Below are 26,305 nucleotides of genomic sequence, written 5' to 3'. Positions count from 1 at the left end.
GGCCCCACATACCAGAGGTGGCGGGTTCAAACGCGACCCTGCCAAAAAAAAAAACTGCAAAAAAAAAAAAATCTGCTTTAAGGACGTCCGCTACGCCCTGGTCTGTCTTCACCTGGCAGAGCAACACCGGCGCCCACTCCGCTGACACTCAGCCGCCCACGAAGGAGGCGGCGCCGCGCGCGGCTGGGCTCGCGGAGCAGCGCCCGGGAACCACACTTCCCGGCGTGCCGCGCGCGGGCCCCGGCGCGCGCCCCTCGCCCCGCCCCCCCGCCCCGGAGGCCGCCGCTCGGGGGCTGAGGTGAGAGGACGCCTGGCGCCGGCCGGGGCTCTGCCGGGCGGCGCGGGAGGGCGCGCGTCCGCCTGGTGCTCGCGCGGGCTTGGGAGCCGGGGAGCACGGCTGCGTTCTTGGCGCCATCGGGAAGATCCGAGCCGAGGAAGGAGAAAGGAGGTAAGCGGACGCTCTCTGCCCCCAGTCCCCTCTTCCTTTGTGCGGTGGGTGCCGTCCGCCCACGCCGCTGCCTCCCGCACCCCGGCCCTGGGACCCAACACCGCCGGGCTCGCGCCTCCGGCGTGCGGAAACTCGAGCCCGGCTGCAGCCGCGCACGCTCCACGGCCGAGAGGGTTTGGGCCCCGGACAGCGAGAGCTCTCTCCCGCGTTGCTCCCCTGCACGGCTTCTGTCGCCTCCGCTGGCGCTGGGTCCTGTTTCCCGAGGGGAACCCCAGCCTCGCCGGTGGCTCCTTGGTGTCCTCCTCCCGGTCTTTGGAGGGAGAGAGAGGCAGGTGCTTGGCAGAGTCCAGGAGGGAGCAGGTGCGGTGCGGCAGGAGTGGGTTCGGAGCCGACGCCCCCAGGATCCGCGGCCTGCGGGGGCCAGGCGAGTGGGCCATGACCCCTCCACACCGCGGGGACTCGCAGTCCGCCCGGGGGTCAGTCGCCTGCCCGGGACCTGTCAGCCTGGGGGGATTCGCGGCCGCCCCAGGGCGAGGGAAGCACTACCTGTCCCGCACTTGCCCGCCTCTGGGGCTCGGTGCCTGTCCTTGGCTGGTGGGAGCATTGCCTGCCCGGGACTTGCCCAGACCGGGGACTTGCTGGCCGGGCTGAGGTTCCTTCTCTGGCGCCACGGAGCAGACCGTGCCGAGGAGTGCCTCCTGGTGTGACACCAGAAACTGCAGCCTCTTTCAAAACACGCCGCGGCTCGGGGAGTTGTTTTACTGCGGTGGATGACAGCTAGTTACTCCTTCCATTAAGTTCTGGGCTTAGCTTGCTGGCTTCTCAGGGAGGTAGATTCGTAACAGTTTGCATTTTCTAGCCTGTGCCTCGTGCTTTACCGAGTTTACACCGTCCTAGCGTTTGCGCGCTCTGGTTTTTGTGTTTGTTTTTGTTTTTTTGAGACAAGTCTCTCTGTTATCCTGGGTAGAGTGCGTGGCGTCATCATAGCTCACAGCAACCTCAAACTCTCCGGATTAAGCAATCCTCCTCCCTCAGCCTCCGGAGTAGCTGGGACTACAAGCACCTGTCACCACGCACAGCTAGGTTTTTTGTTTTTCTGTGTTTTTATATTGAAAGTGGGTATTTTCTTATATACAAGTTATAATTGGTTTAAGTCTTTTTTTTTGACATAATTGTAGATTGACTTGCAATTATAAAAAATAATAGGTCTTGTGTACCCCTTACACAATTTCCCTCAATGGTAACATCTCACATAATTTTAGTACTAGGAGATCGACATTAGTGCATTGTATTTACCTTATTAAGATTTCACCCATTTTACATGTACTTGTTTGTATGTGTATGTGATCACATGTATAGATTCATGTGGTCACTTCTACAGTCAAGATATAGGATGGTTCCTTCACATGTACCTCTTGTGCTACTCATTCATAGCCACTTCCCTTCTCTCATTGTTCCCTAACCTCTGGCAACCAATAATCTGTTCTTCTACTCTATAATTTTGCCATTTCAAGAGTATTATATAAATAAAATTATGCAGTATAGTTTTTTCCCTTCAGTGTAATTTCTTTGAGATCCCTCCAGGTTCTTGCATGTTTCATTACCATGTCCTTATTGCTGAGTGGTATTCCTGAGTCTCTGCCTTTAATTGAAGGTGTTTAGTCCATTTATATTTAATATTAACATACTTAGATTTAAATCAACCATCTTGCTGACGGTTTGCCAAACTATGACCAGGGGCTAAATCATACTAAGTGTCCCCCCCACCCCAGTTATTCTGGTTACTTTCCCAGCATTTATTTTTCTTTTCTTTAGATATTTTTATTTATTTATTTATTATTTTGGGTTAATGTGTGGGTTTAAACAACTAGATTACAATGTTTTCATTTGTTAAGTAGAGTCCCTCTTGTAGTTGTGTTCTGTATCTAAGAGGTGTGCCATGTACCCTTACATTGTGCCCATTAAGTAGGAGCACACCATCCCTTCCTTCCCCCTTTTGTTTCCCCTCCCCTCAACTTGAATTGAGTTTTTCTCTTATGTGGGCATGTATTAGATTTTCTACTGCCTTCATATTAGTATTGAGTACATTGGATACTTGTTTTTCCATTCTTCTGATACTTTACTAAGAAGAATGTGCTTCAATTCCATCCAAGTTAATACAAAAGATGTAAAGTCTCCATCTTTTTAATGGCTGAATAGTATTCCATGGTATACATATGCCACAGTTTATTAATCCATTCCTGGGTTGGTGGACATTTAGGTTGTTTCCACATCTTGGCAGTTGTAAATTGAGCTGCGATAAATAATCTAGTGCAAATGTCCTTATGATATAATTTTATTTCTTCTGGGTAGATGCCTAGTAATAGGATTGCAGGGATCTGACAAAGAGTTGATAACTAGAATCTACAGAGAAATCAAATTAAAAGAGCAAACAATCTCATCTATCACTGGGCAAGAGACATGAACAGAACCTTCTCTGAGGAAGACAGATGAATGGCTAACAAACACACACATGAAGAATCCTCATCATCAGAGAAATACAAATCAAATGCTGAGAGAGAGCACCTAATCCCAGTGAGATTAGACCACATCACAAAGTCCCAAAGCTGCAGATGCTGGTGTGGATGTGGAGAGAGGGGAACACTTTTACACTGTTGGTGGGACTGCAAACTAATACAGCCTCTTTGGAAAGAAGTATGGAGAATCATCAAAGAACTCAAATTAGACCTCCCATTTGATTTCCTGAAGTGTTGTTTTTTTTTGTTTTGTTTTGTTTTTAGAGACAGAGTCTCACTGTTCTGCCCTGTGTAGAGTGCCATGATGTCATAGGACTCACAGCAACCTCTAGCTCTTAGGCTTCCGCGATTCTCCTGCCTCAGCCTCCCAAGCAGCTGGGACTACAGGCGCTCGCCACAATGCCTGGCTATTTTTTTGTTGCAGTTTGGCCGGGGCTGGGTTTAAACCTGCCACTGAGCCACAGGTGCCACCCCTTAACTGTTTTTTTATAAGTAAAATTTTACTGGAACACACCTATGCTCATGCATTTACTATTTGTCTGTGGCTGCTTTTGTGCTACAGTGGCAGTTAAGTAAGTGGCTATGTGACCCACAAAGCCAAAAATATTTACTATCCAGTATTTTACAGAAAAGGTTTTTGATTCCTGATTGTGCTGTTTTCTATTTCTCCTATATGGTCTTTGTTGGTTTTGCAGCAGGAATATGAGCTTAAAAGATGTTACAGTGGTTGGTACCTGGTAGAATATCTACAAATGCTTTCTTTTAGACCTAACAGAAGATGTCATATTAGTTTTCTATTCTATGGAACATATTACCACAAATTTAGCAGCTTAAAATAACATATATTTGTTATCTTCCAGTTTCTGTGGGTCAGGAGTCTGGGTGTACTCAGTTGCATCTTCTGGTTGGGATCTCACAAAGCTTTAGTCAAGGTGTTGGCCAGGCTGTGTGCTTTTGTGGAAACGCAACTGTGGAAAAATCTGCTTCTACATTCATTCAGGTAAATGGCAGGATTTATTTCCTTTGCAGCTGAGTGACTGAAGACTGAGGATTTTTAATTGACCGTCAGATACAGTTCCTAGGGATTGCCTGTAGTTCCCTGCTACAAGGCTCTCTCCATGGTAGTTTGCTTTTATTTTTTTTTTATTTTTATTTTTTTTTGTAGAGACAGAGTCTCACTGTACCGCCCTCGGGTAGAGTGCTGTGGCATCACACAGCTCACAGCAACCTCTTAACTCTTGGGCTTACGCGATTCTCTTGCCTCAGCCTCCCGAGCAGCTGGGACTACAGGCGCCCGCCACAACGCCCGGCTATTTTTTTGTTGCAGTTTGGCCGGGGCTGGGTTTGAACCCGCCACCCTCGGCATATGGGGCCGGCACCCTACTCACTGAGCCACAGGCGCCGCCCGGTAGTTTGCTTTTAAAGGCCTCCAGGAGAGCCTCTCATTCCAGTCTGTTCACACAGTATTATATCACACGAACAAGAGAGTAACATCCCTTCACTTTGTGTGCAGGTTCTTCCTGCAAATGATTATATGTATGAAGACATTACTCATTGAGGGGTCACCGTTATATGCGTCTGCCACAGAAACCTTGAGAAAGATATTAATAACATTAATCTTTAGTCTTACATTGATTATATTGGTTCCTGTCAAAAGCTGAAAATGATGAAATTAAAGAACCTAATAAAGCTAATGTTCTGTTTAAGGTGTTTATAATTTTCTGAAACTGCAGAGTTTTCCACTCTCTCTAATAATACCAATATTTGCAACATGGTTTATGGCTTCATAAATATTTGTAAACCATTGTTGTATTTGATGTAATTCTCAGCCAAGTGTTACAAGGTGGATAGGTATCCCTGTTGATAGATGAAGAAACTGAGGGTTAATAAAGCCTTCATGAAAATCTCCCAGCCAGTAAGTGATGGAATGTGTGTTTTACCTTAAAGTCCTTTGCTCTTGTTACTAAAGTAGAATGTAGCATAGAACTATTGATGGTATGGATATTTACCAAATATGCTTTGGTGATAATTTTATGTGTAAATATTAATACATTCTATGTGAAATGTGAACAAAACGAGATCTTTATAACAATGCACTACACTGAATCGGATCAGTGTCAGTTCAGTGTACATGCCTGGCTGTACAGTATCTCTTATTCTCAAAATATCCTGTTAAGTGGTACTTCCGTTTCATGGAAGAGATAGCGAAGGCGTAGGCAGGTTATCATTTGCCCAAAGTCATACAGTTGGTAAATGGTAGAACCATTATCTGACTTTAGAATCTATTCTAGGATGAACCTAATTCACTCAAAATAACTTTCTTTTTGCTTTACATCACTGAAAAAGCCTCTACACCTAAAATTTTTAGTTCATAGCCTCTCTTTTTGAAGATAGTGCATTTCACATCACAAAGTCATGTCCTATTAAGTTATTCCTATTGGATTTTAAATTTTTTACTGATATGAAATAATTAGCTGAATTATGTGACATTTAGCATAAAATCTACAAAGTTATTTGTCCTTTTTAAAATAATGATTGATACAGTTACTACATTCATAGCATTAGCAAACTATGCTAACAATAGTTTTTTTTCCTTTTGGCTTGTCTCTGTTTTATAGTTGATTTTTCAATCACAGCAAACTACAGTGGTACTTGAATGGGTTTTGGAAAATGTCTAAAGTTTAGTGGCTACATCTACCTTCTGCCTTCTCTCCAGCCTTTAAAAAAGAATAAATGGGATGTTTGAGAAGAGTGATATATTAAAAGAAGGGTTTTGCAAATGGCTTCAGACTCTGTGAATGGAAAACAAGCCAGGAATCACTTCACAAAAGGGAAAAGACACCAGCAACTAAAGAACCGATCTTCAGTTAGTGATGGTGGTGGAGAGGACTCTTTTATTTTTGAAGCAAATGAAGCTTGGAGAGATTTTCATGGTTCTCTTCTTGGATTTTATGAAAATGGAGAGCTTTGTGATGTCACCCTAAAGGTGAGGCTGCCTTTTGTCTTATTCTCTTAACCTCTTCAGTGTACAAGGTAAATTTTTGGTGTTATACTTACTTGTTATGGTCAGATTTTAGTCTCAATCTTTGTTTATTGAAAGGGAAGGGATGTAAGGGAGAGCAGATGAAGAGGAATTAGCATAAGGTGAAATTATTGTACAAATTTAACATTGATATCCATTATTTCTTAATTTAACTTAGAGTTCTGAAACCCTAGAACAACAAATAGCTATTGTTAGTGAAATTAATAAATTTTTATTGATTGGACAAGTTTTTCACTTATGAATTTAAGTATCTTGATGTATTTGCTTATTGTTAATACAAATTAGAAGTCAGGAATTCTTGGTTATTAACTTGGCTACACTAGTGTTTTACTGTATTTCCCTATTTTGGTAATTTAACCTCTATTTCATTGTTATCATACATATGTTAAGGCAGATTGTTTATCTATACCTAATAGTGAAATAGTCTATCTAGATTTGGATGAAAAAGTCTTTAGTGGACTTTAAAGGATCATGTTGTTTTGCTTAAAAAAAAAAAAGTTTTAATAAAATGGGAAAAGTGGTAAAGCAATGTGGAAGAGCCATGTTCTGATTCTTTCCTATTACACATTTGAAGTACTTTCTTATTCGTATCTCTCAGTGCAATATTAAGTTTTTTTTGGTGATTCATGTGTATCCATGCATCATTTTCTTCATGAGATTTATCATGCTGGATGCTCTTAGATTTTGCTTTCTGTTCCTGTTCACAGTTTCTTAGAGCTCAAAGTGTTACAGGAATTGAGGGCATACTGGAAGAATCAGGGGACACTCAGCAAAACTCTATAAACTGGAAGCATAGGTGTTGAGTTTTAGGTCCAAAAGTGTATGTTACACTGTGGATAACCAACCCATATTCTCTTTCCTTAAACTCTTAGAGTCCTTAAGTATTTCTAGGTCTTAAAATACTAACAAGAGAAGCTTTATATAACTCTGCTAGCTCTGTGTAAAATTCAGCTATGTGTATATTTTAATGAAGGAACATTTGTTTTCTGATCCATACGGCATATTATGTTTAATCAGATGCCAATTGTTCTAATTCTCAACTCTAGTGTGACATTTAGTGACCCATACTGGCTTTGGCAAAAATAAAAGAAATGTAAAATAGATTATTTGAATCGGATCAGTGTCAGTTCAGTGTATCCATGAATAAATGGAAAATATTTAAATAGAATCTCATTGGTTTTATAAATTTTTAAATTAGATTTTAGAATAATGTAAGCTACTGCATTCACTTTCTTAAGTGAAAACGAGGATCTAGCCATTTTAGGAGAAGTAATAACTAGACTCTAAGTTTTGTTTTTATTTATTTTTTCTTTTTTTTTGAGACAGAGTCTTACTTTGTTGCCCTTGGTAGAGTGCTGTAGTGTCACAGCTCACAGCAACCTCAAACTCTTGGGCTTAAAGCGGGTCTCTTGCCTCAGCCTCCCAAGTATCTGGGACTACAGGCACCCGACACTATGCCTGGCTATTTTTAGAGTGAAATCTTGCTCTGGCTCAGGCTGGTCTTGAACCTGTGAGTTCAGGCAGTCCACCCACCTTGGCCTCCCGGAGTGCTAGGCTTACAGTAATGATGGATTTATTTCTTAATTCTAATTTAATATTTCTTCAACTTTCAGAATTTAACTATCATAGAGTAACTAAACCAAATAGGATTATGGATAATTTATAATGCTATGTTGAACATAAACTATACATTTAACATTTTAGATTCAGGTTTATCTTGAGGATTATTTCTTTTTTTTTTTTTTGTAGAGACAGAGTCTCACTTTATGGCCCTCAGTAGAGTACCGTGGCCTCACACAGCTCACAGCAACCTCCAACTCCTGGGCTTAAGCGATTCTCTTGCCTCAGCCTCCCGAGTAGCTGGGACCACAGGCGCCCGCCACAACGCCCGGCTGTTTTTTGGTTGCAGTTCAGCCAGGGCCGGGTCCCGCCACCCTCGGTATATGGGGCCAGCACCTTATCGACTGAGCCACAGGCACCGCCCTTGAGGATTATTTCTTAATGTAATTTTATCTCCTTTATTAGTGTGTTTCCTTTGGTCATTATCATTAGTACTTTTGGGACATTTTAGGAAGACAGGTATTACAAAATTTGTTTTATTGTTCATATATAAGCTCAGTAGCCCATTGCTAAATTCCAAAGTGAGTACCTAAGCAAATAAATTGATTTAGGAAATTATTAGAGGTGGAGCCTCACTGTATTGCCCAGGCTGGCCTTGAACTACCGGGCTCTAGCATTCTTATTGCCTGAGCCTGGGGCCTACAAGCACATGCCACCACAGCTGGCTCACTTAGGAAATTTTTACTGAGGTCTTAGTTTTGTCTATGGAGAGCCCAAATAAATTTAAATAATCTACTATACTTGCCTGAGGGAACTAGAAGTTTAGCACAGTGATAAGCACATATGCAGTTAACTAGAACACAATTTAGCAATTGCTATTGTTGTGTGGCATTTTTATAGAAGCATAGGAAAAGATCTATTAATTATGTCTAAGGTAATTGGAAAGGCTTCAAACAGGAGATTATATATTATCTTGAGGTCATTCCAGGGAGAGATAAAACTTGATTACCTATTTTTATGTTGTTTATTAATAAAAATATTTTCAACAACATATTCAATGGCAGCTTTAAAATTAGATGTGGGGAAAACAAAGGGCAGGGAGAATTTGTCTTGAATTGCATGGTACTCATTACTTAGATTAGGTTTAATATATAGATCAACAAAAATAACATTTACAAAGATGCTTTTACTTTGAGGAAATGTCATTGTCCATGTTAAAGATCATAGTTTTACTTGAAGAAGTTAAAAGAGATTATTAGAGCAGCACAACCCCCAGACCACCTCTTGATGTTATCACCAAATATATTTTATTTAGTTTCTTTTTTGAAAGTGCTTGTTTTTGTGATTTTTGAAGCATATATTTGTGAGATAAAATAAACTTTTTGAAGACTTGAAGTAGCATAATTGTGTGCTGTCATTACTTTTAACTGACGAGGTAAGAATAAGTGCTCAGAAAGATTGCAGGGAAACAAAACGTATAAACTACGTTACAGTAGGATACTTCTGCTGGTTCTGGTGCTACATGTCTGTATTCCCAGCTTCTAGGAACCTGAGGCTACAGGATGGCTTGACCCCAGGAGTTCAAGACCAACTGAGCCACATAGAGATAGAAGTGATAAAATTATTACCCTTAACAACAGTTAACACTTGCCCATCTTAGTTTATTTGTGCTGCTAGAATAAGATACCACAGAGTGGGTAATTTATAAATATTAGAAACACATTTCTCAGAATTCTTAAGGCTGGGAAGTCTAAGATGAAGGCACCATCAGGTTGAGTGGCTGATGAGTGTTGTTCTCTGCTTCCAAGATGGAGCCTTGCTGTTGTATTCTCTAGAGGGGACGAGCACTGTGTCTTCTTCACATAGTGAAGGGCTAAATGGGCCAAAGCTAGACTAGTTTCCTTTTGTCCTTTCTTTTTTCTTTCTTTTTTTATTTTTATTTTTGGAGACAAAGTCTCACTCTTGCTAACTGGGCTAGAGTGCAGTAGTGTGATCTTAGCTCACTGCAACCCCAAACTCCTGGGCTTAAGTGATCCTGCTGCCCCAGCCTCCTGAGTCGCTGGGACCATAGGTATATACCACCATGTCCAGGTTATTTTTTAATTTTTTGTGAAGAGGAAGTCTGACTATGTTTCTCAGGCTGGTCTTGAACTTGTGACCTCAGGCAGTCCTCCTGCTTTGGCCTTCCAACTGGGATTACAGGTGTGAGCCACCAAGACTGATCCCTTCTATATTATGCCTTATCAATAAAACACTTTTTTGCCTACTTACAGTGATTGAAGTCAGTGGATTATTGAAAAGAGTAGTTAATTGAGTTAAAAGGGCAAAATTACAAAGAATTAAATTGGGAAAAATTAAAGCTCCTAAAGTTATATAGACTTGGTATAGGTTTTTTAGTTTGTTTAAAGCTATTTCTGTTCCTCTCTGCTGTCCTGCACTTTTATTTCAACGTACTTTCAAACACTTAATTTAAGTTGTTAAGTGGCATAATTATAAACATCTGAACCCCTTGGCAAAAAAACTATTTCAACCCAATATACTTTTGTTTTCGTTTTAGAGATTTAAAAAAATTTTAGTGTGTTTAGCAATCTGGGTTAATATAATTATAAAATTAATACGAAGAAATGAAGTGAATCTAGGTAAGAACAATAAATGCACAAAAGAACAATTAAAAAATGTTAACTTTTCACCATACTACATATTTGGAGCGTGTATTTTGAGCTTTTAAAAATTTGATGAAGTGAATATCTCACACATTGCTGGTGGATGGTTCATTGTTTATGATAGATAGTTTGGCAGTATGTGTAAAGCAAGAGCTATAAAAAGGTTATTTTTTTGTTCATTAATTCTGTGTTTTAGATTTATCTCCAGGAAATATTCTGAAATGCTGCAAAACTTTTTCTAAGATATTGTTTGTGTTTAAAATATGGAAAAATTGGGTGGCACCTGTGGCTCAAGGAGTATGGTGCCGGCCCCATATACCAGGGGTGGTGTGTTCAAGCCCAGCCCCAGCCAAAACTGCAAAAAACAAACAAACAAACAAACAAAAATATGGAAAAATTAAAAACAATCTAAATGGCTAATATCAAGATTGTTTTAACCACAGCATAGCCAATGAGCGTGAAGATTACCAAGAGTTTCAGAAACTTGAGAAAAGATTACACATTTCAGGAAGATGTCAGTTATGTTTCAAAGTGCACAGAAAAAAGTTGGAAGGGAATATAATTTAATAGCAGTTAAATTGTGAGAAAAGTTTTCTTTTTTTTTTTTTTTTTGTAGAGACCGAGTCTCACTGTACCGCCCTCAGGTAGAGTGCCGTGGCCTCACACAGCTCACAGCAACCTCCAACTCCTGGGCTTAAGCGATTCTCTTGCCTCAGCCTCCCGAGCAGCTGGGACTACAGGCGCCCGCCACAACGCCCGGCTATTTTTTGGTTGCAGTTTGGCCGGGGCTGGGTTTGAACCCGCCACCCTCGGCATATGGGGCTGGCGCCCTACTCACTGAGCCACAGGCGCCGCCCGAAAAGTTTTCTTTATACTTTTCTGTGCTTTCTCCCTCTCTTGTTAATTTAATTTAATTTAATTTAATTTAATTTATTTACCCTTTGATTAAAATTCTTGATTTTATGCCAGTGCTATGTATTTTAGTCAGGGAAGAAAAAAACAACTTGAAAAATAAGTGACCTTTACTGTAGGTTAATAGATAGTTTCATTTTGTAAGTCAGAACTGACAGTTAATGGATTTTTTAATCCATTTTTTAGAATTGTAGTGGGATAGAGTTCTTTGTTTAATTAATGCTCTTTAATGTCATTTTAAGTTTGTTCCAACTAATAATTCAACACATCATTTATTGTTTTTAAGCAGGGTTCTACTTAGTTCATCATACAGTTTGTAAGGTTGGACATAAATGTTGAATCAGCAATGAAAATGAAGGATGTGAAAGAAAGCCATAAAAATTTGATAAAATGATGAATGGGAAGGCTGTTAGGCTGAGACAGCTCCTTGAATTCCTATACAAACAGTAAAATGAATGTTTTTTTTTTTGTTTTTTTTTTTGAGGCAGAGTCTCACTGTGTGGCCCTTGGTAGAGTGCTGTGTTCTATCAAGTCATGGCTCACAGAACCTCAAACTCCTGGGCTCAAGTGATCCTCTTGCCTCAGCCTCCTGCGTAGCTGGGAAAATAGGTGCCTACCACAAAGCCCGGCTATTTTTAGAGACAGAGTCTCTCTCTTGGCCAGGCTGGCCTAGAGCTCTTGAGCTCTAGTAGTCCACCTGCCTTGGACTCCCAGAGTGCGAGGATCACAGGCATGAGCCACCATGCCTGGCCTAGTAAAATGAATCTTTTTTTTTTTGGTAGAGACAGAGTCTCACTTTATTGCTCCCAGTAGAGTGCTGTGATATCACAGCTCATAGCAACCTCCAATTCCTGGGCTTAGGTGATTCTCTTGCCACAGCCTCCCAAGTAGCTGGGACTACAGGCGCCCACCACAACACCTGGCTATTTTTGTGTTGCAGTTTGGCCAGGACTGGGTTTGAACCTGCCACCCTTGGTATATGCGGCCGGCACCCTACCCACTGAGCCACAGGCGCCACCCAAAATGAATCTTAAACTTAACCAATCTGAAACCATCAACTAACTGCTAACGCAAGAGACTTTGCACTTTAACCAATACAGTGTTTTCTTCATCTTGCTTTTGAGAACACCTTATAAACTTTTCTCCTTTGGTAGAATGAACCTCTTTGCAATCTTGTGCTACCCAATTTATGAATCATGGAATGTTCAAACTCATTACAATTTTTAAAAGGATGAATGATGAACGGCTTCCCTGTGCCCCTCCTCTTTTGACTACATCCCTGCTGCAAATCTTGTGCTAAACTCATCTAAAAGACTTTTTCATTGAATTTTCATACATATTGTCACCATATTCTCTAATTTATGAAAAATTACTCAATGTTTTGATTAATAGTTTGCATTTTATGCTTTAAAAAAAATCTAAGAATTAATAAAGAAATCATCTTATTAATGTTGATGTTCTACATATTTCATTCCTTACGTTTAAACACGGCATGAGTTTTCTCTTGAGTATCTTGAATTATTCACATATTCACTGACCTAATAAAAATGTAAAGTAGAAAATTCACTATCATCAAGGACATGTTTTATAGTATTTATGTAATTTTAAATTGTATAGTAATGTCTAATATTTTGCAGCTTATGTGTTTCTTAATCCAGTTTTAAGCATTAAGTCTTTAGACTTTGATTCCTTTCATTTTCAAATTTCTGATGAATTTTTTTGGTAATTGGTATTATTTTTATGTAGCAGAGAAAGAAAATGAAGAAATAAACTTTCATGACTATAATGAAGGTATAATATGAAAGGAGAATCAATGCATTAAAAAGCCAAATTTTTGTCTGTTCATTCATGTAGCTCAAAAATCTTTTTTAAAGTTAGGACGGATATTTATTCTCAAAGGGCACATAAGGTTGTTTGTGTGTTAAATAGCCATGCTTTGGTTTATTTGAATCAAGAGGTTAAAATAGAATTGTAGTGGGATAGAGTCTTATTAAAAAAAACATAAAAATAATTTGCTAGCTATAATTTGTACAGCTTGGATAGGAAGACTGTTAAAATAATGGTTATCTGGAAATAGCAGAACACTATGTTATAGTACAAGTATGTAGGAGAATGTTGGCAAGTTATTAGTTGAGCAGATTTATGTCATGTGAGATTTACAAATACTTGCATAGAGCGGGTGGCGCCTGTGGCTCAGTGGGTAGGGTGCTGGTCCCATATATCGAGGATGGCGGGTTCAAACCCAGCTCTGGCCAAACTGCAACAAAAAAATAGCTGGTGGTTGTGGCAGGCGCCTGTAATCCCAGCTACTCAGGAGGCTGAGGCAAGAAATCACCTAAGCCCAGGAGTTGGAGATTGCTGTGAGTTGTGACATCACAGCACTCTACCAAGGGCGAAAAAGTGACATTCTGTCTCAAAAAAAAAAAATACTTGCATAATGGTGGCACATGGACATAATTTTTTTAAAGGGTTTTTAAAAACTAAAAAATATTTAGTGTCAGATTTAGATCCCATTTAAGACTGAAATGAATTTGAAAACATACCATACTTAGTGTTATAGTCTGCCTCGTGAGTTTTCTTGAAAAATATAGTGTAACAGACAGAAATGATTGTCTTGTACTTGTTGAAATAAATAATATTCATTCTTCCTCCACATTAGTGAAAACAGATTGGGGGAAGGACTTCTATAAGCAAAACTTTTTATATATTATAATGTTTCAGAGGGCTTTTTCTTTATAAGTTCTTATTTTAAAATTAGTTCTCAAATAATGAGACATAACTGTGTTTATTATATAATCAAAACACTACAGGAAAATTGTTAAAACATTACTGTAGGGCGGCGCCTGTGGCTCAGTCGGTAAGGCGCCGGCCCCATATACCGAGGGTGGCGGGTTCAAACCCGGCCCGGCCAAACTGCAACTAAAAAATAGCCGGGCGCTGTGGCGGGCGCCTGTAGTCCCAGCTACTCGGGAGGCTGAGGCAAGAGAATCGCTTAAGCCCAGGAGTTGGAGGTTGCTGTGAGCTGTGTGAGGCCACGGCACTCTACCGAGGGCCATAAAGTGAGACCCTGTCTCTACCAAAAAAAAAAAAAAAAAATTACTGTAGCTATTATTTATTTTATATATTTTTGAATATTATTCAGTTCAGTTGCTTTCCACTCAGCCAGGCTTTGCTGCATGTACATTTCAATAGCACATTCATCCTCCTCTTTAAATTCATCTTCATGACCTTCTAGCTCTTCCAAAGTCTTTTTTGAGGTAGAGTCTCACTATGTTGCCCTCAGTAGAGTGCTGTGGCATCACAGCTCACAGCAACCACAAATTCTTGGGCTTAAGTGATTCTTTTGCCTCAGCCTCCCAAGTATCTGGAACTACAGGCGCCTGCCACAACTTCTGGCTTTTTTTTTTTTTAAGAGACAGAGTCTTACTTTATCAGTCTTGGTAGAGTGCCATGGCGTCATACAGCTCACAGCAACCTCCATCTCCTGTTCTTAGGTGATTCTCTTGCCTCAGCCTCCCGAGTAGCTGTCGCTACAGGTGCCTGCCACAACACCTGGATATTTTTTGTTGCAGTTTGGCTGGGCCGGGTTTGAACCCGCCACCCTCAGTTTATGGGGCCAGCGCCCTACCCACTGAGCCACAGGTGCCGCCCCTGGCTATTTTTTTTGTTGTAGTTGTCTTATTGTTTAGCAGGCCCAGGCCGGTTTGAACCCATCATCCCTGGTGTATGTGGCCAGCGCCCTAACCACTCAGCTATGGGCGCCAAGCCTGTACCTATTATTTAGACTTGACTATTTACTGTAAACTTCCAGGGAAACTGGATATTTTATTATAAAGAATCTGACTACTCAGTGCTAAAAACTTTCAGATGTCAATGATGATTTAAGTGTAAAACATAATACCATAAAACAGTAGAAAAATACATGTAGTAAATATGGAATATCAGATTGATTCCCATTTCAAGTGTGGTACCTAAGGCAGATATCATAAAGAAAAGGATTGATTTGACTATACAAAAGTCTGTAGGGAGAGAATAAAATTTGAAAGCAAATTACAGTTTGAGAGAGGACAAGGAGTTTTGAAATGTATATGAAAAATGACACTCTTACTGTATGATGAGCTCTTACAAATAAGAAAAAATTCATTGTTCATAGTAGAAGTAGCCTAAAATTTATTAATGATTTAGTCTTATTAATAAAAGAAAGGTAATCAATGAGATATTTGCATTCATCAAATTGGCAACTATTTCTTATCAAGTTAGCACTCGGTATAAATACTGTAAGTAGCTAGAAATGGACACTTTGGCAGTATGTGTTTACATTGTACCTGTCCTTTACAGCGGCATTTCTACTCACAGTGATTTATCTGTAGGGAATAATAGAGAATGTGAATAAATACTTTGTTACAAAGAATTTCACTGCTCTGGGGCAGTGCCTGTGGCTCAAAGGGGTAGGGCGCCAGTCCCATATGCCGGAGGTGGTAGGTTCAAGCCCAGCCCTGGCCGAAAACCACAAAAAAAAAAAAAAAGAATTTCACTGCTCTGTTGACACACTGTTGGAAGCAGTCCAATTTTTCAACAGCTAATGTGGTGAGATTTCAGTGGGCTTTTTTTTTTTTTTTTACCGTTTTCATATGAAATATATCATTTCAAGATAATTTATATAGAAATAAAGACAACCTCAGTTGAGCTTATAGTAAATACTACTAAATATTGATTGATTGATTTTGTGCACTGATTGGTAAGTTGTGAATAATACTACTCGAAGGGGTGTTGGAAGAATTAAATATATGAAAAACACTTAAAATAGTGCCTGGTGTATAATAAATTCTAAATCATATTTGCTGTTATTCTCATTAATTCATAGAATCCTCCTGAAATATTATATGAGATAATATAGAAAACCATAGTTCTATATGTATAGATATGTGTATAAAAGATAAGTGGCTTATTTGGAAGGAAAAAAATTGCCTGACTTTTAGAAACTGGCCTAGATGGAAAGTAAATGACCAAAAGATTGCATTCTTAAATATTCTAAATTTGTCTGTCTGTAATTTTTGTCCATGCTATAACACATGCTCAATGCTGATCTGAAGCTGATTCTGATATTAAATTATTTCTTGGTTTGTTTGTTTTGAACAGGTTGGCTCAAAGCTAATCTCTTGTCATAAGCTGGTATTGGCTTGTGTTATTCCCTACTTCAGAGCCATGTTTCTCTCTGAAATGGCTGAAGCCAAGCAAACACTGATTGAGATCAGAGATTTTGATGGTGATGCAATAGAAGACTTGGTCAAGTTTGTCTATTCTTCCCGGCTCACTTTGACTGTTGACAATGTCCAACCTCTCTTATATGCAGCCTGCATTCTGCAGGTTGAACTAGTGGCTAAAGCTTGTTGTGAATACATGAAGTTACATTTTCATCCCTCCAATTGCCTGGCCGTAAGAGCCTTTGCAGAAAGTCACAATCGAATAGACTTAATGGACATGGCAGATCAGTATGCCTGTGAGCATTTTACTGAAGTGGTGGAGTGTGAAGACTTCGTAAGTGTATCACCCCAGCACCTCCATAAGCTTTTGTCCTCCAGTGATCTAAACATTGAGACTGAAAAGGAGGTCTATAGTGCTGCCATCAAGTGGCTTCTTGCCAATCCTCAGCATCATTCCAAATGGCTGGATGAAACACTTGCACAGGTAGGGATGTGTATAGAAATAAAGTGACATAGGATGCAAATCAACATGTTCCACTTATTATAAAAAGTGTAGATTACTTGAAGGAATATGAAAATCATTGATGTAATACAATAATGAAATGGCTTTGACTCTGAATTTCCTATTCAGTTGCTATACTATTTCAGAATAAGTTTAAATTTGTCACATTTGAATTAGCAACCTCATTCCCTGCTTTTAACCTGAATATTTAAAATACTTGTTTGAAATAGCAGTAATGAATATTTTATCTATGCTAATAGAAAATAGTTTGAAGAAACAGCTGTAAATTAATATAACTTATTGTTTTGTGCTGTTTCTAAATTTTAATGAATTATTTTGCTAATGAAAGTATGCTCTTTAGAAATTAGGAATACCTAATGCTTATAGATTTAGTCTGGAAAGAACCATATGGAGTTACTTTCCATTTTATTCTCTCACTACAGTTTGACTTTTTTTTTAACCTCAAAAATGTCTCATTATTGTTGTTGTTGTTGTTTACTATCAACAGGGGTTACTGAGGTAGAGAAGTAATAAACAGGCCCTTTGGAGTCTATGTCTTGTCTTTTCTCTCCCTCCCCTGCCCCTTCCTTTCTCCCTCCCTTCTTTCTTTCCTTCCTGCCTTGTTTCATTTATTTCAAAGAAATAAAATGATGCTACTTAAAAGAGTGTTCTTATTTGCTTATTTTTTTTCAAAAGCAAGTGCCTTGTTAAAACTTTGTACTTGAGAAAAGCACTCACTGATAATTATGCTAATTTTAAAAACATACAATTTCTCAACTGTGTTATCAAAAATTTTAACAAATATTAAGAAGAATGAAATTGGGTGGCACCTGTGGCTCAAAGGAGTAGAGACCAGCCCCATGTACCGGAGGTGGCAGGTTCAAACCCAGCCCTGGCCAAAAACTACAAAAAAAAAAAAAAGAAGAAGAAGAATGAAATTACTTAGAATTTCCAGTGTTCTCATTTTAGATATTTCTAGGCAGATGAAGTAAACCTATCTGAAGTGTGATTATTATGGGACTGATATTTTTTCAGTATTCGCAATAGCAATACATACACACTCATATGATTATCAAAGTTCAGAACACCTTTATGTCTTCTTTATGTATTCGCAATAGCAATACATACACACTCATATGATTATCAAAGTTCAGAACACCTCTCCTCTCCTCTCCTCTCCTCTCCTCTCCTCTCCTCTTTTCTTTCTGTTAGTAAGGCAGACTTTATTCAGAGAGGCCATGGCAATAGTTATGTGAACCACTGTAGTGGGGGAGAGAGGTTGGACTCAACCCCCATGTGCTTTTAACTCAAAATGGCATTACCTGATTTGATGATGCCCTTTAACCCACTAGAAAATCAGTGCATCTTTAAGAGGCATGGTGAATGGCTCTGTTGAAAATGTATGCATCTCTTAGTATATAGCCTTTCAAGATCATTGATTTGAAGAAAATAACATTACTTGTTTCAGATATGAATGTACATTTTTTTTTTTAATTTGAGACACAATCTTACGGTCCCCCTCGGTAGAGTGCTGTGGCATCCTAGTTCATGGTAACCTCAAATTCTTGGGCTCAAGTGATCCTCTTGCCTCAGCCTCCCAAGTACGGTAGCTGAGATACTACAGGTGTCTGCCACAATGCCTGGTGAGGGGTCACATTCTGACTAAAGCTGGTGTCGAACTCCTGAGCTCAGCAATCCTCCCGCCTCAGCCTCCCAGAGTGTTAGGATTATAAGCATAAGCCACTGCACTCAGCCTCATGTTTTTTTTCTTTAAAGACATAGTCTTGGCTCGGTGCACGTAGCACAGTGGTTACGGCGCCAGCCACATATACCGAGGGTGGCAGGTTTGAACCCAGCCTGGGCCAGCTAAACAACTGCAACAAAAAAATAGCTGGACGTTGTGGTGGGCGCCTGTAGTCCCAGCTACTTGGAAGACTGAGGCAAAAGAATCACGTAAGCCCAAGAGTTTGAGGTTGCTGTGAGCTGTGATGCCATAGCACTCTACCAAGGGCGACATAGTGAGACTCTGTCTCAAAAAAAAAAAAAAAAAGAAGACATAGTCTCACTCCATTGCCGTTGGTAAGAGTACCATGGCATTTGGGCGGTGCCTGTGGCTCAAGGAGTAGGGCGCCAGTCCCATATGCCGGAGGTGGCGGGTTCAAACCTAGCCCCGGCCAAAAAAAAAAAAAAAAGAGTACCATGGCATCATACCTTATAGCAACCTCAAACGCTTGGACTCAAGAGATCCTCTTGCCTCAGCCTCTCGAATAACTGGGACTATAAGCGCCCACCACAATGCCTGGCTAGTTTTTCTATTTTTTTTTTTTTAGTACAGACAAGGTGTCACTCTTGCTTAGGTTGGTTGTGAATTCCGCCTTGGCCTGCCAGAGTGCTAGGATCAGAGATGTGAGTCACCGCTCTCAGCCTAATGTTCATGTTTTCAAGTAAGAAATAAATCACTGAAATAAGTCCTTATGTTCAGTCTTAGGTTAAAGAGGCAAAAGAATGAAGCATAGCAATTTTGTGGGGTTGGTTTTTTGTTTTTTGAGACAGTCTCACTTTGTTGCCCTGGGTAGAGTACACTGGCATCGTAGCTCACAGCAACCTCAAACTCTTGGTCTCTAGAGATCCTCCTGCCTCAGCCTCCCTAGTAGCTGGGACTACAGGCACCCGCCACAACACCCTGCTATTTGTTTACAGATAGAGTCTGGGTCTTGCTCAAGCTGGTTTGGAACTCCTGAGTTCAAGCAGTACACCCACTTCAGCTCCCAGAGTGCTAGGATGGCAGGCGTGAGCCACCGCACTTTTGTTTTGATATGCCTTTCTTTCAGCAGCAAAGAGACTTGTTAAATTATGTCAGTACCATTTTTGTAAATAAGCAATTTGAATGAAGACATTAGAGTTATTTTATTTAGCTTATTTAAATCCATAGTTAAAGCAGATATACTTAATGAGGTCTGATTTCATTAGTGTTGATCAGTACTAGAATTTGTTTAGAATTTGACACATTGAATTTTATTAACATGCTAAGAAGGTTTTCTGAGCTTTCTAGTTTAAAAGAGAGCGTACTGCTGTGAAAGTGGAGAACTAATTATCCTACTACCACCTGAGTTTCATGTTGCCGTTATTCGTGGATTTTAGGTTCGTCTGCCATTGTTGCCAGTTGATTTTCTCATGGGCGTTGTGGCAAAAGAACAGATTGTCAAGCAAAATCTGAAATGTAGAGATTTACTGGACGAAGCAAGAAATTACCACCTTCATTTGAGTAGCAGAGCAGTACCTGACTTTGAATACTCTGTGCGGACTACCCCCAGGAAGCGTACCGCTGGTAATTAAATCACCCATTTTCTCCGGAAGGAGCTTTGTTGTGTTTGAGGGTGTTTATATATGCTCAGACTTAACTGTTAGATAGTGTCTGATTGCCTTAAAGGAATAATTGGCAAATAAGATTTTACCTGTATGTTCATAGTTCTTACTGTACATGATTTACATCATTTTACTGATAAGCCAGTTTTTTAAAAAGCCACAGCAAGCCCTACATATTCTGAAGAACCTACTGAAATATCTCTTCCTTTGAAGTTTTCCCTGATTTTTATAGGCAAAATGACTCCTGTTATTTGTGTTTTTGGATCTCTTTGTTTGAATCTGTTTTACTATGTTGTGTTGTAATTTATTCATTTGATGTGCCTTGAGTTCTTCAAAGACGATTAAGTATTCTATTTAGGTTTGTATATCTAGTGCCAAGTATGAAGTGTAAAATATATGTTTAAATATTTGTTTTTACATTTTATCAAATCAAAAGAATGGCACTAACATCGAACAGTTGTGTAATAGACTTTATTAAACTCTTAGAATCTGAGGCTCTTTTATTTTAGAGCATCTATTATGATGATCTATTATGTAGTATGATCTATTATGCTAACATCTGTCACTGGAATCTAAACTAGGTTAAGACTGTGTATCAAACACATATGCACTGACCAGGACTGGAACTACTGCCTGGCATGTAGAAGGTATTCAGTTGTACCTTTGTAAGGTATAAATAAAGGTATGCAGTTGTACCTTTATACAAGTATAAATAAAGGTATGCAGTTGTACCTTTATAAAGGCATAAATAAAGGTATTCAGTTGTACCTTTGTAAAGGTATAAATAAAGGTATGCAGTTGTACCTTTATACAAGTATAAATAAAGGTATGCAGTTGTACCTTTATACAAGTATAAATAAAGGTATGCAGTTGTACCTTTATAAAGGCATAAATAAAGGTATGCAGTTGTACCTTTATACAAGTATAAATAAAGGTATGCAGTTGTACCTTTATACAAGTATAAATATGTACCTTTATAAAGGCATAAATAAAGGTATGCAGTTGTACCTTTATACAAGTATAAATAAAGGTATGCAGTTGTACCTTTATACAAGTATAAATAAAGGTATGCAGTTGTACCTTTATAAAGGTTTAAATAAAGGTATGCAGTTGTACCTTTATAAGGGCATAAATAAAGGTATGCAGTTGTACCTTTATACAAGTATAAATAAAGGTATGCAGTTGTACCTTTGTAAAGGTATAAATAAAGGTATGCAGTTGTACCTTTATACAAGCATAAATAAAGGTATGCAGTTGTACCTTTATAAAGGCATAAATAAAGGTATGCAGTTGTACCTTTGTAAAGGCATAAATAAAGGTATGCAGTTGTACCTTTATACAAGTATAAATAAAGGTATGCAGTTGTACCTTTATAAAGGCATAAATAAAGGTATGCAGTTGTACCTTTATACAAGTATAAATAAAGGTATGCAGTTGTACCTTTATAAAGGCATAAATAAAGGTATACAGTTGTACCTTTATACAAGTATAAATATGTACCTTTATAAAGGCATAAATAAAGGTATGCAGTTGTACCTTTATAAAGGCATAAATAAAGGTATGCAGTTGTACTTTTATTTGCCACAATTTTTAGACTTCATATTTTCCCAAGAAAATAATGTTCACTTACTTTTTAAATATTTGTAAAGAGTTACATTTGGTCCAGAAATATAGAAAGAAGAACTCTGAATAGAAACTTCCTCCATATTTGCTGCTACCTAATATCCAGTTATTATTATAGATGAGGTTTGATGCCCTCCAGGTAATTCTGAATCACACTAAAGTGAAAAAAAAAAAAATTTTAATTGTGGTAAAGTGTATGTATCATAGAATTTGTCATTTTAACCATTTTTAAGTATATGATTCAGTAGCATACACTAATGTTTTTGAGAACTATTGATGTAACAGAAAGCTATTGAAAAGAACCTTTTAATTAGTTTGCTCTGTTGACAATCTGAAAGCAAAAAGACTACTAAGTGCTGAGAGAGGACAGGATTTTTGCCATAGCTGGGTAGTAGGTGATGAGGGTCTAAACTGATAGTGGCAGTGGGAATAGAGAGGGAGAGACAGGACACCACAGGGAAGGAAGAGGTGGTTTCCTTTTGAACATGTTGGGTTTGAGGTGACCTTGGGTCATCAAGGTGACATGTAACTTAGAAATGTAGAGTGGAAGGCAGTGATGTAGATGGAATCTAAAACAAAGGGATGAACCTGCCCTGTGTTAGCAGAGTCTGTGAGAAATAGGCTGGGATGGAACATGGAAAACAGAGAAGAAAAGAAATGATTTGAGACAAAAGGAGACTTTGATTTTATAGAAATCAGAAAAGTAAGATGTTTCCCCCCAAACAGGGTGATCGGTATATCAAATATTGCACTTGTGTTTAGTAAGAAATTAACTTAGGAGTTGGTTGGTTTGATTTGACATTTGCAAAAGCAATTTTACATAGTAGGTGAGGGATGTTAGCAAGCAGAGATAGCGGATGTACCCAGTTGGAGAAGTTCAAATTTAGAGGGAAAGAAAATTAGATTAGATAAGTATATCCAAATTCTTTCTTTCTTTCTTTTTCTTGGCTGTTACTCAAAGTTTTGACTTTCTTTTCTTACTGAAAACTAGTTTTATTTTAAAAGTAAGTGCATAGCACTCCTCCATTTCCATTGGTGTAGACTTTAGCAGCGTATTTGCATTTTCAGTTAATGTCACAACACAGACACATTTTGGTTTGCAGTCTGTATTTGAGTAGTGTTTATTTACTGGACTTTGGTAAAGCCCTTTATATATAACATTAATTTCTTCACAGTACATAGTTCCAGTAATCTCAAAAAAAAACAAAAACAAAAAAGAAGACGCACTTTAGAGATTAATCAGTAAATTAAACAGTTTTGACTTTCTTAATGTTTTTCCACACTAATTAAAAAAAAAATGACAGATGTGATTTTGACCTCTCTTTTTGTGTCTTCACCTTCAGGTGTGCTGTTTTGTGTAGGTGGTCGAGGTGGATCTGGTGACCCCTTTCGCAGTATCGAATGCTATTCCATCAATAAGAACAGTTGGTTTTTTGGGCCAGAAATGAATAGCCGAAGGCGACACGTGGGTGTAATCTCTGTGGAAGGTAGAACCACTGTTGTCTAAAATCCTATCACCCATACTCTGGTTTCTCTTCATGTTGTATAAATCTTTCATCTTTTACCACAATCACATTATCACAGTGCTCTTTTTTAAAATAGTATTTAAACTTTGAAAATTTCTTTCTTTGTGGCGGGCGCCTGTAGTCCCAGCTACTCGGGAGGCTGAGGCCAGAGAATTGCTTAAGCCCAGGAGTTGGAGGTTGCTGTGAGCTGTGTGAGGCCACGGCACTCTACCGAGGGCAGTAAAGCGAGACTCTGTCTCTACAAAAAAAAAAAAGAAAGAAAATTTCTTTCAACATACAGGGGAAAAAACAGAAAATAAAAATTTAAAAAAGAAAACTGCTAAATTGTGAAATATTTTAATATATCAGTAAAGTATTCGAAGAGCGATGATTTACTTACTTTGTGCCCTCTGTGCTCAGCGTACAGTCTGTTGCATACGGGTATATCATGTGGAAATAAATGTCAGAGAAATGGGAGATGAAGAGATAAACTATTCTGAGCAATATTTATAAAAAAATAAACTAAGGAAAAATGTTTATTGAACCTAAATCACAAGAAGTATATTTGTGCATCAGCTTTTTCTATACCTATCTGATTATTATTAAAAAAAATTAGATTGTTTTTACTTATGACTGAAAATTAATATAGAAGTATGGATAAATTGTTAGAAAGCTTTTAAAAAATTATATTTTTTCTTATAAAAGTGTATATACTCTTTAAAACCAATAGTAAAATACATTTTTTTTTTTTCTATTGTTGGGGATTCATTGAGGGTACAATAAGCCAGGTTACACTGATTGCAATTGTTAGGTAAAGTCCCTCTTGCAATCATGTCTTGCCCCCATAAAGTGTGACACACACCAAGGCTCCACCCACCTCCATCCTTCCCTCTTTCTGTTCCCCCCCCATAACCATAATTGTCATTAATTGTCCTCATATCAAAATTGAGTACATAGGATTCATGCTTCTCCATTCTTGTGATGCTTTACTAAGAATAATGTCTTCCATGTCCATCCAGGTTAATACGAAGGATGTAAAGTCTCCATTTTTCTTAATGGCTGAATAGTATTCCATGGTATACATATACCACAGCTTGTTAATCCATTCCTGGGTTGGTGAGCATTTAGGCTGTTTCCACATTTTGGCGATTATAAATTGAGCTGCAATAAACAGTCTAGTACAAGTGTCCTTATGATAAAAGGATTTCTTTCCTTCTGGGTAGATACCCAGTAATGGGATTGCAGGATCAAATGGGAGGTCTAGCTTGAGTGCTTTGAGGTTTCTCCATACTTCCTTCCAGAAAGGTTGTACTAGTTTGCAGTCCTACCAGCAGTGTAAAAGTGTTCCCTTCTCTCCACATCCACGCCAGCATCTGCAGTTTTGAGAGTTTGTGATGTGGGCCATTCTCACTGGGGTTAGATGATATCTCAGGGTTGTTTTGATTTGCATTTCTCTAATATATAGAGATGATGAACATTTTTTCATGTGTTTGTTAGCCATTCGTCTGTCGTCTTTAGAGAAAGTTCTATTCATGTCTCTTGCCCATTGATATATGGGATTGTTGGCTTTTTTCATGTGGATTAATTTGATTTCTCTATAGATCCTAGTTATCAAGCTTTTGTCTGATTGAAAATATGCAAATATCCTTTCCCATTGTGTAGGTTGTCTCTTTGCTTTGGTTATTGTCTCCTTAGCTGTACAGAAGCTTTTCAGTTTAATGAAGTCCCATTTGTTTATTTTTGTTGTTGTTGCAATTGCCATGGCAGTCTTCTTCATGAAGTCTTTCCCCAGGCCAATATCTTCCAGTGTTTTTCCTATGCTTTCTTGGAGGATTTTTATTGTTTCGTGCCTTAAATTTAAGTCCTTTATCCATCTTGAATCAATTTTTGTGAGTGGGGAAAGGTGTGGGTCCAGTTTCAGTCTTTTACATGTAGACATCCAGTTCTCCCAACACCATTTATTGAATAGGGAGTCTTTCCCCCAAGGTATGTTCTTGTTTGGTTTATCAAAGATTAGGTGGTTGTAAGATGTTAGTTTCATTTCTTGGTTTTCAATTCGATTCCAAGTGTCTATGTCTCTGTTTTTGTGCCAGTACCATGCTGTCTTGAGCACTATGGCTTTGTAGTACAGACTAAAATCTGGTATGCTGATGCCCCCAGCTTTATTTTTGTTACAGAGAACTGCCTTAGCTATATGGGGTTTTTCCTGTTCCATACAAAATGCAGAATCTTTTTTTCCAAATCTTGAAAGTACGATGTTGGTATTTTGATAGGAATGGCATTGAATAGGTAAATTGCTTTGGGAAGTATAGACATTTTAACGATGTTGATTATTCCCATCCATGAGCATGGTATGTTCTTCCATTTGTTAATATCCTCTGCTATTTCCTTTCTGAGGATTTCATAGTTCTTTATAGAGGTCCTTCACCTCCTTCGTTAGGTATACTCCTAGGTATTTCATTTTCTTTGAAACTATGGTGGAGGGAGTTGTGTCCTTAATTAGCTTCTCATCTTGACTGTTATTGGTGTACACAAAGGCTACTGACTTCTGGACACTGATTTTATATCCTGAAACATTACTGTATTTTTTGATGACTTCTAGGAGTCTTGTGGTTGAGTCTTTGGGGTTCTCTAAGTATAAGATCATGTTGTCAGCAAAGAGGGAGAGTTTGACCTCCTCTGCTCCCATTTGGATTCCCTTTATTTCCTTGTCTTGCCTAATTGTATTGGCTAGAACTTCCAGCACTACGTTGAATAGTAAAGGTGACAGAGGACAACCTTGTCTGGTTCCAGTTCTAAGAGGAAAAGCTTTCAGTTTTACTCCATTCAGTAAAATGTTGGCTGTGGGTTTGTCATAGATAGCTTCAATCAGTTTTAGAAATGTGCCACCTATGCCTATACTCTTCAGTGTTCTAATTAGAAAAGGATGCTGGATTTTATCAAATGCTTTTTCTGCATCTATT

The 26,305-nt window shown here is 38.7% G+C and overlaps 1 protein-coding gene across 2 annotated transcripts in view; it reads left to right on the top strand.

Moving 5' to 3' along the window:
• Window positions 1-286: 286 nt before the first annotated feature.
• The window catches only part of KLHL8 (kelch like family member 8), a 53,259-nt gene continuing 27,240 nt past the window's right edge, over window positions 287-26,305 (top strand). Inside the window, exons 1-6 of one of the 2 annotated variants that reach the window (XM_053602232.1) lie at window positions 287-448; window positions 3,825-3,964; window positions 5,681-5,950; window positions 16,282-16,830; window positions 19,990-20,176; window positions 23,181-23,324. In XM_053602232.1, coding sequence (XP_053458207.1) covers window positions 5,744-5,950; window positions 16,282-16,830; window positions 19,990-20,176; window positions 23,181-23,324 — 1,087 coding nt within the window. In that variant the 5' untranslated portion in view covers window positions 287-448; window positions 3,825-3,964; window positions 5,681-5,743. Of the gene's footprint in view, window positions 449-3,824; window positions 3,965-5,582; window positions 5,951-16,281; window positions 16,831-19,989; window positions 20,177-23,180; window positions 23,325-26,305 lie in introns of both variants that reach the window. The other variant, XM_053602160.1, reaches the window with a different exon arrangement.

This window comes from Nycticebus coucang, chromosome 1 (genome assembly GCF_027406575.1).
Source record: "Nycticebus coucang isolate mNycCou1 chromosome 1, mNycCou1.pri, whole genome shotgun sequence".
Classification (NCBI taxonomy): Eukaryota; Metazoa; Chordata; class Mammalia; order Primates; family Lorisidae; genus Nycticebus; species Nycticebus coucang.
The sequence above is the reverse complement of the archived record's forward strand: the minus strand, read 5'-3'. Positions and strand labels throughout refer to the sequence as shown.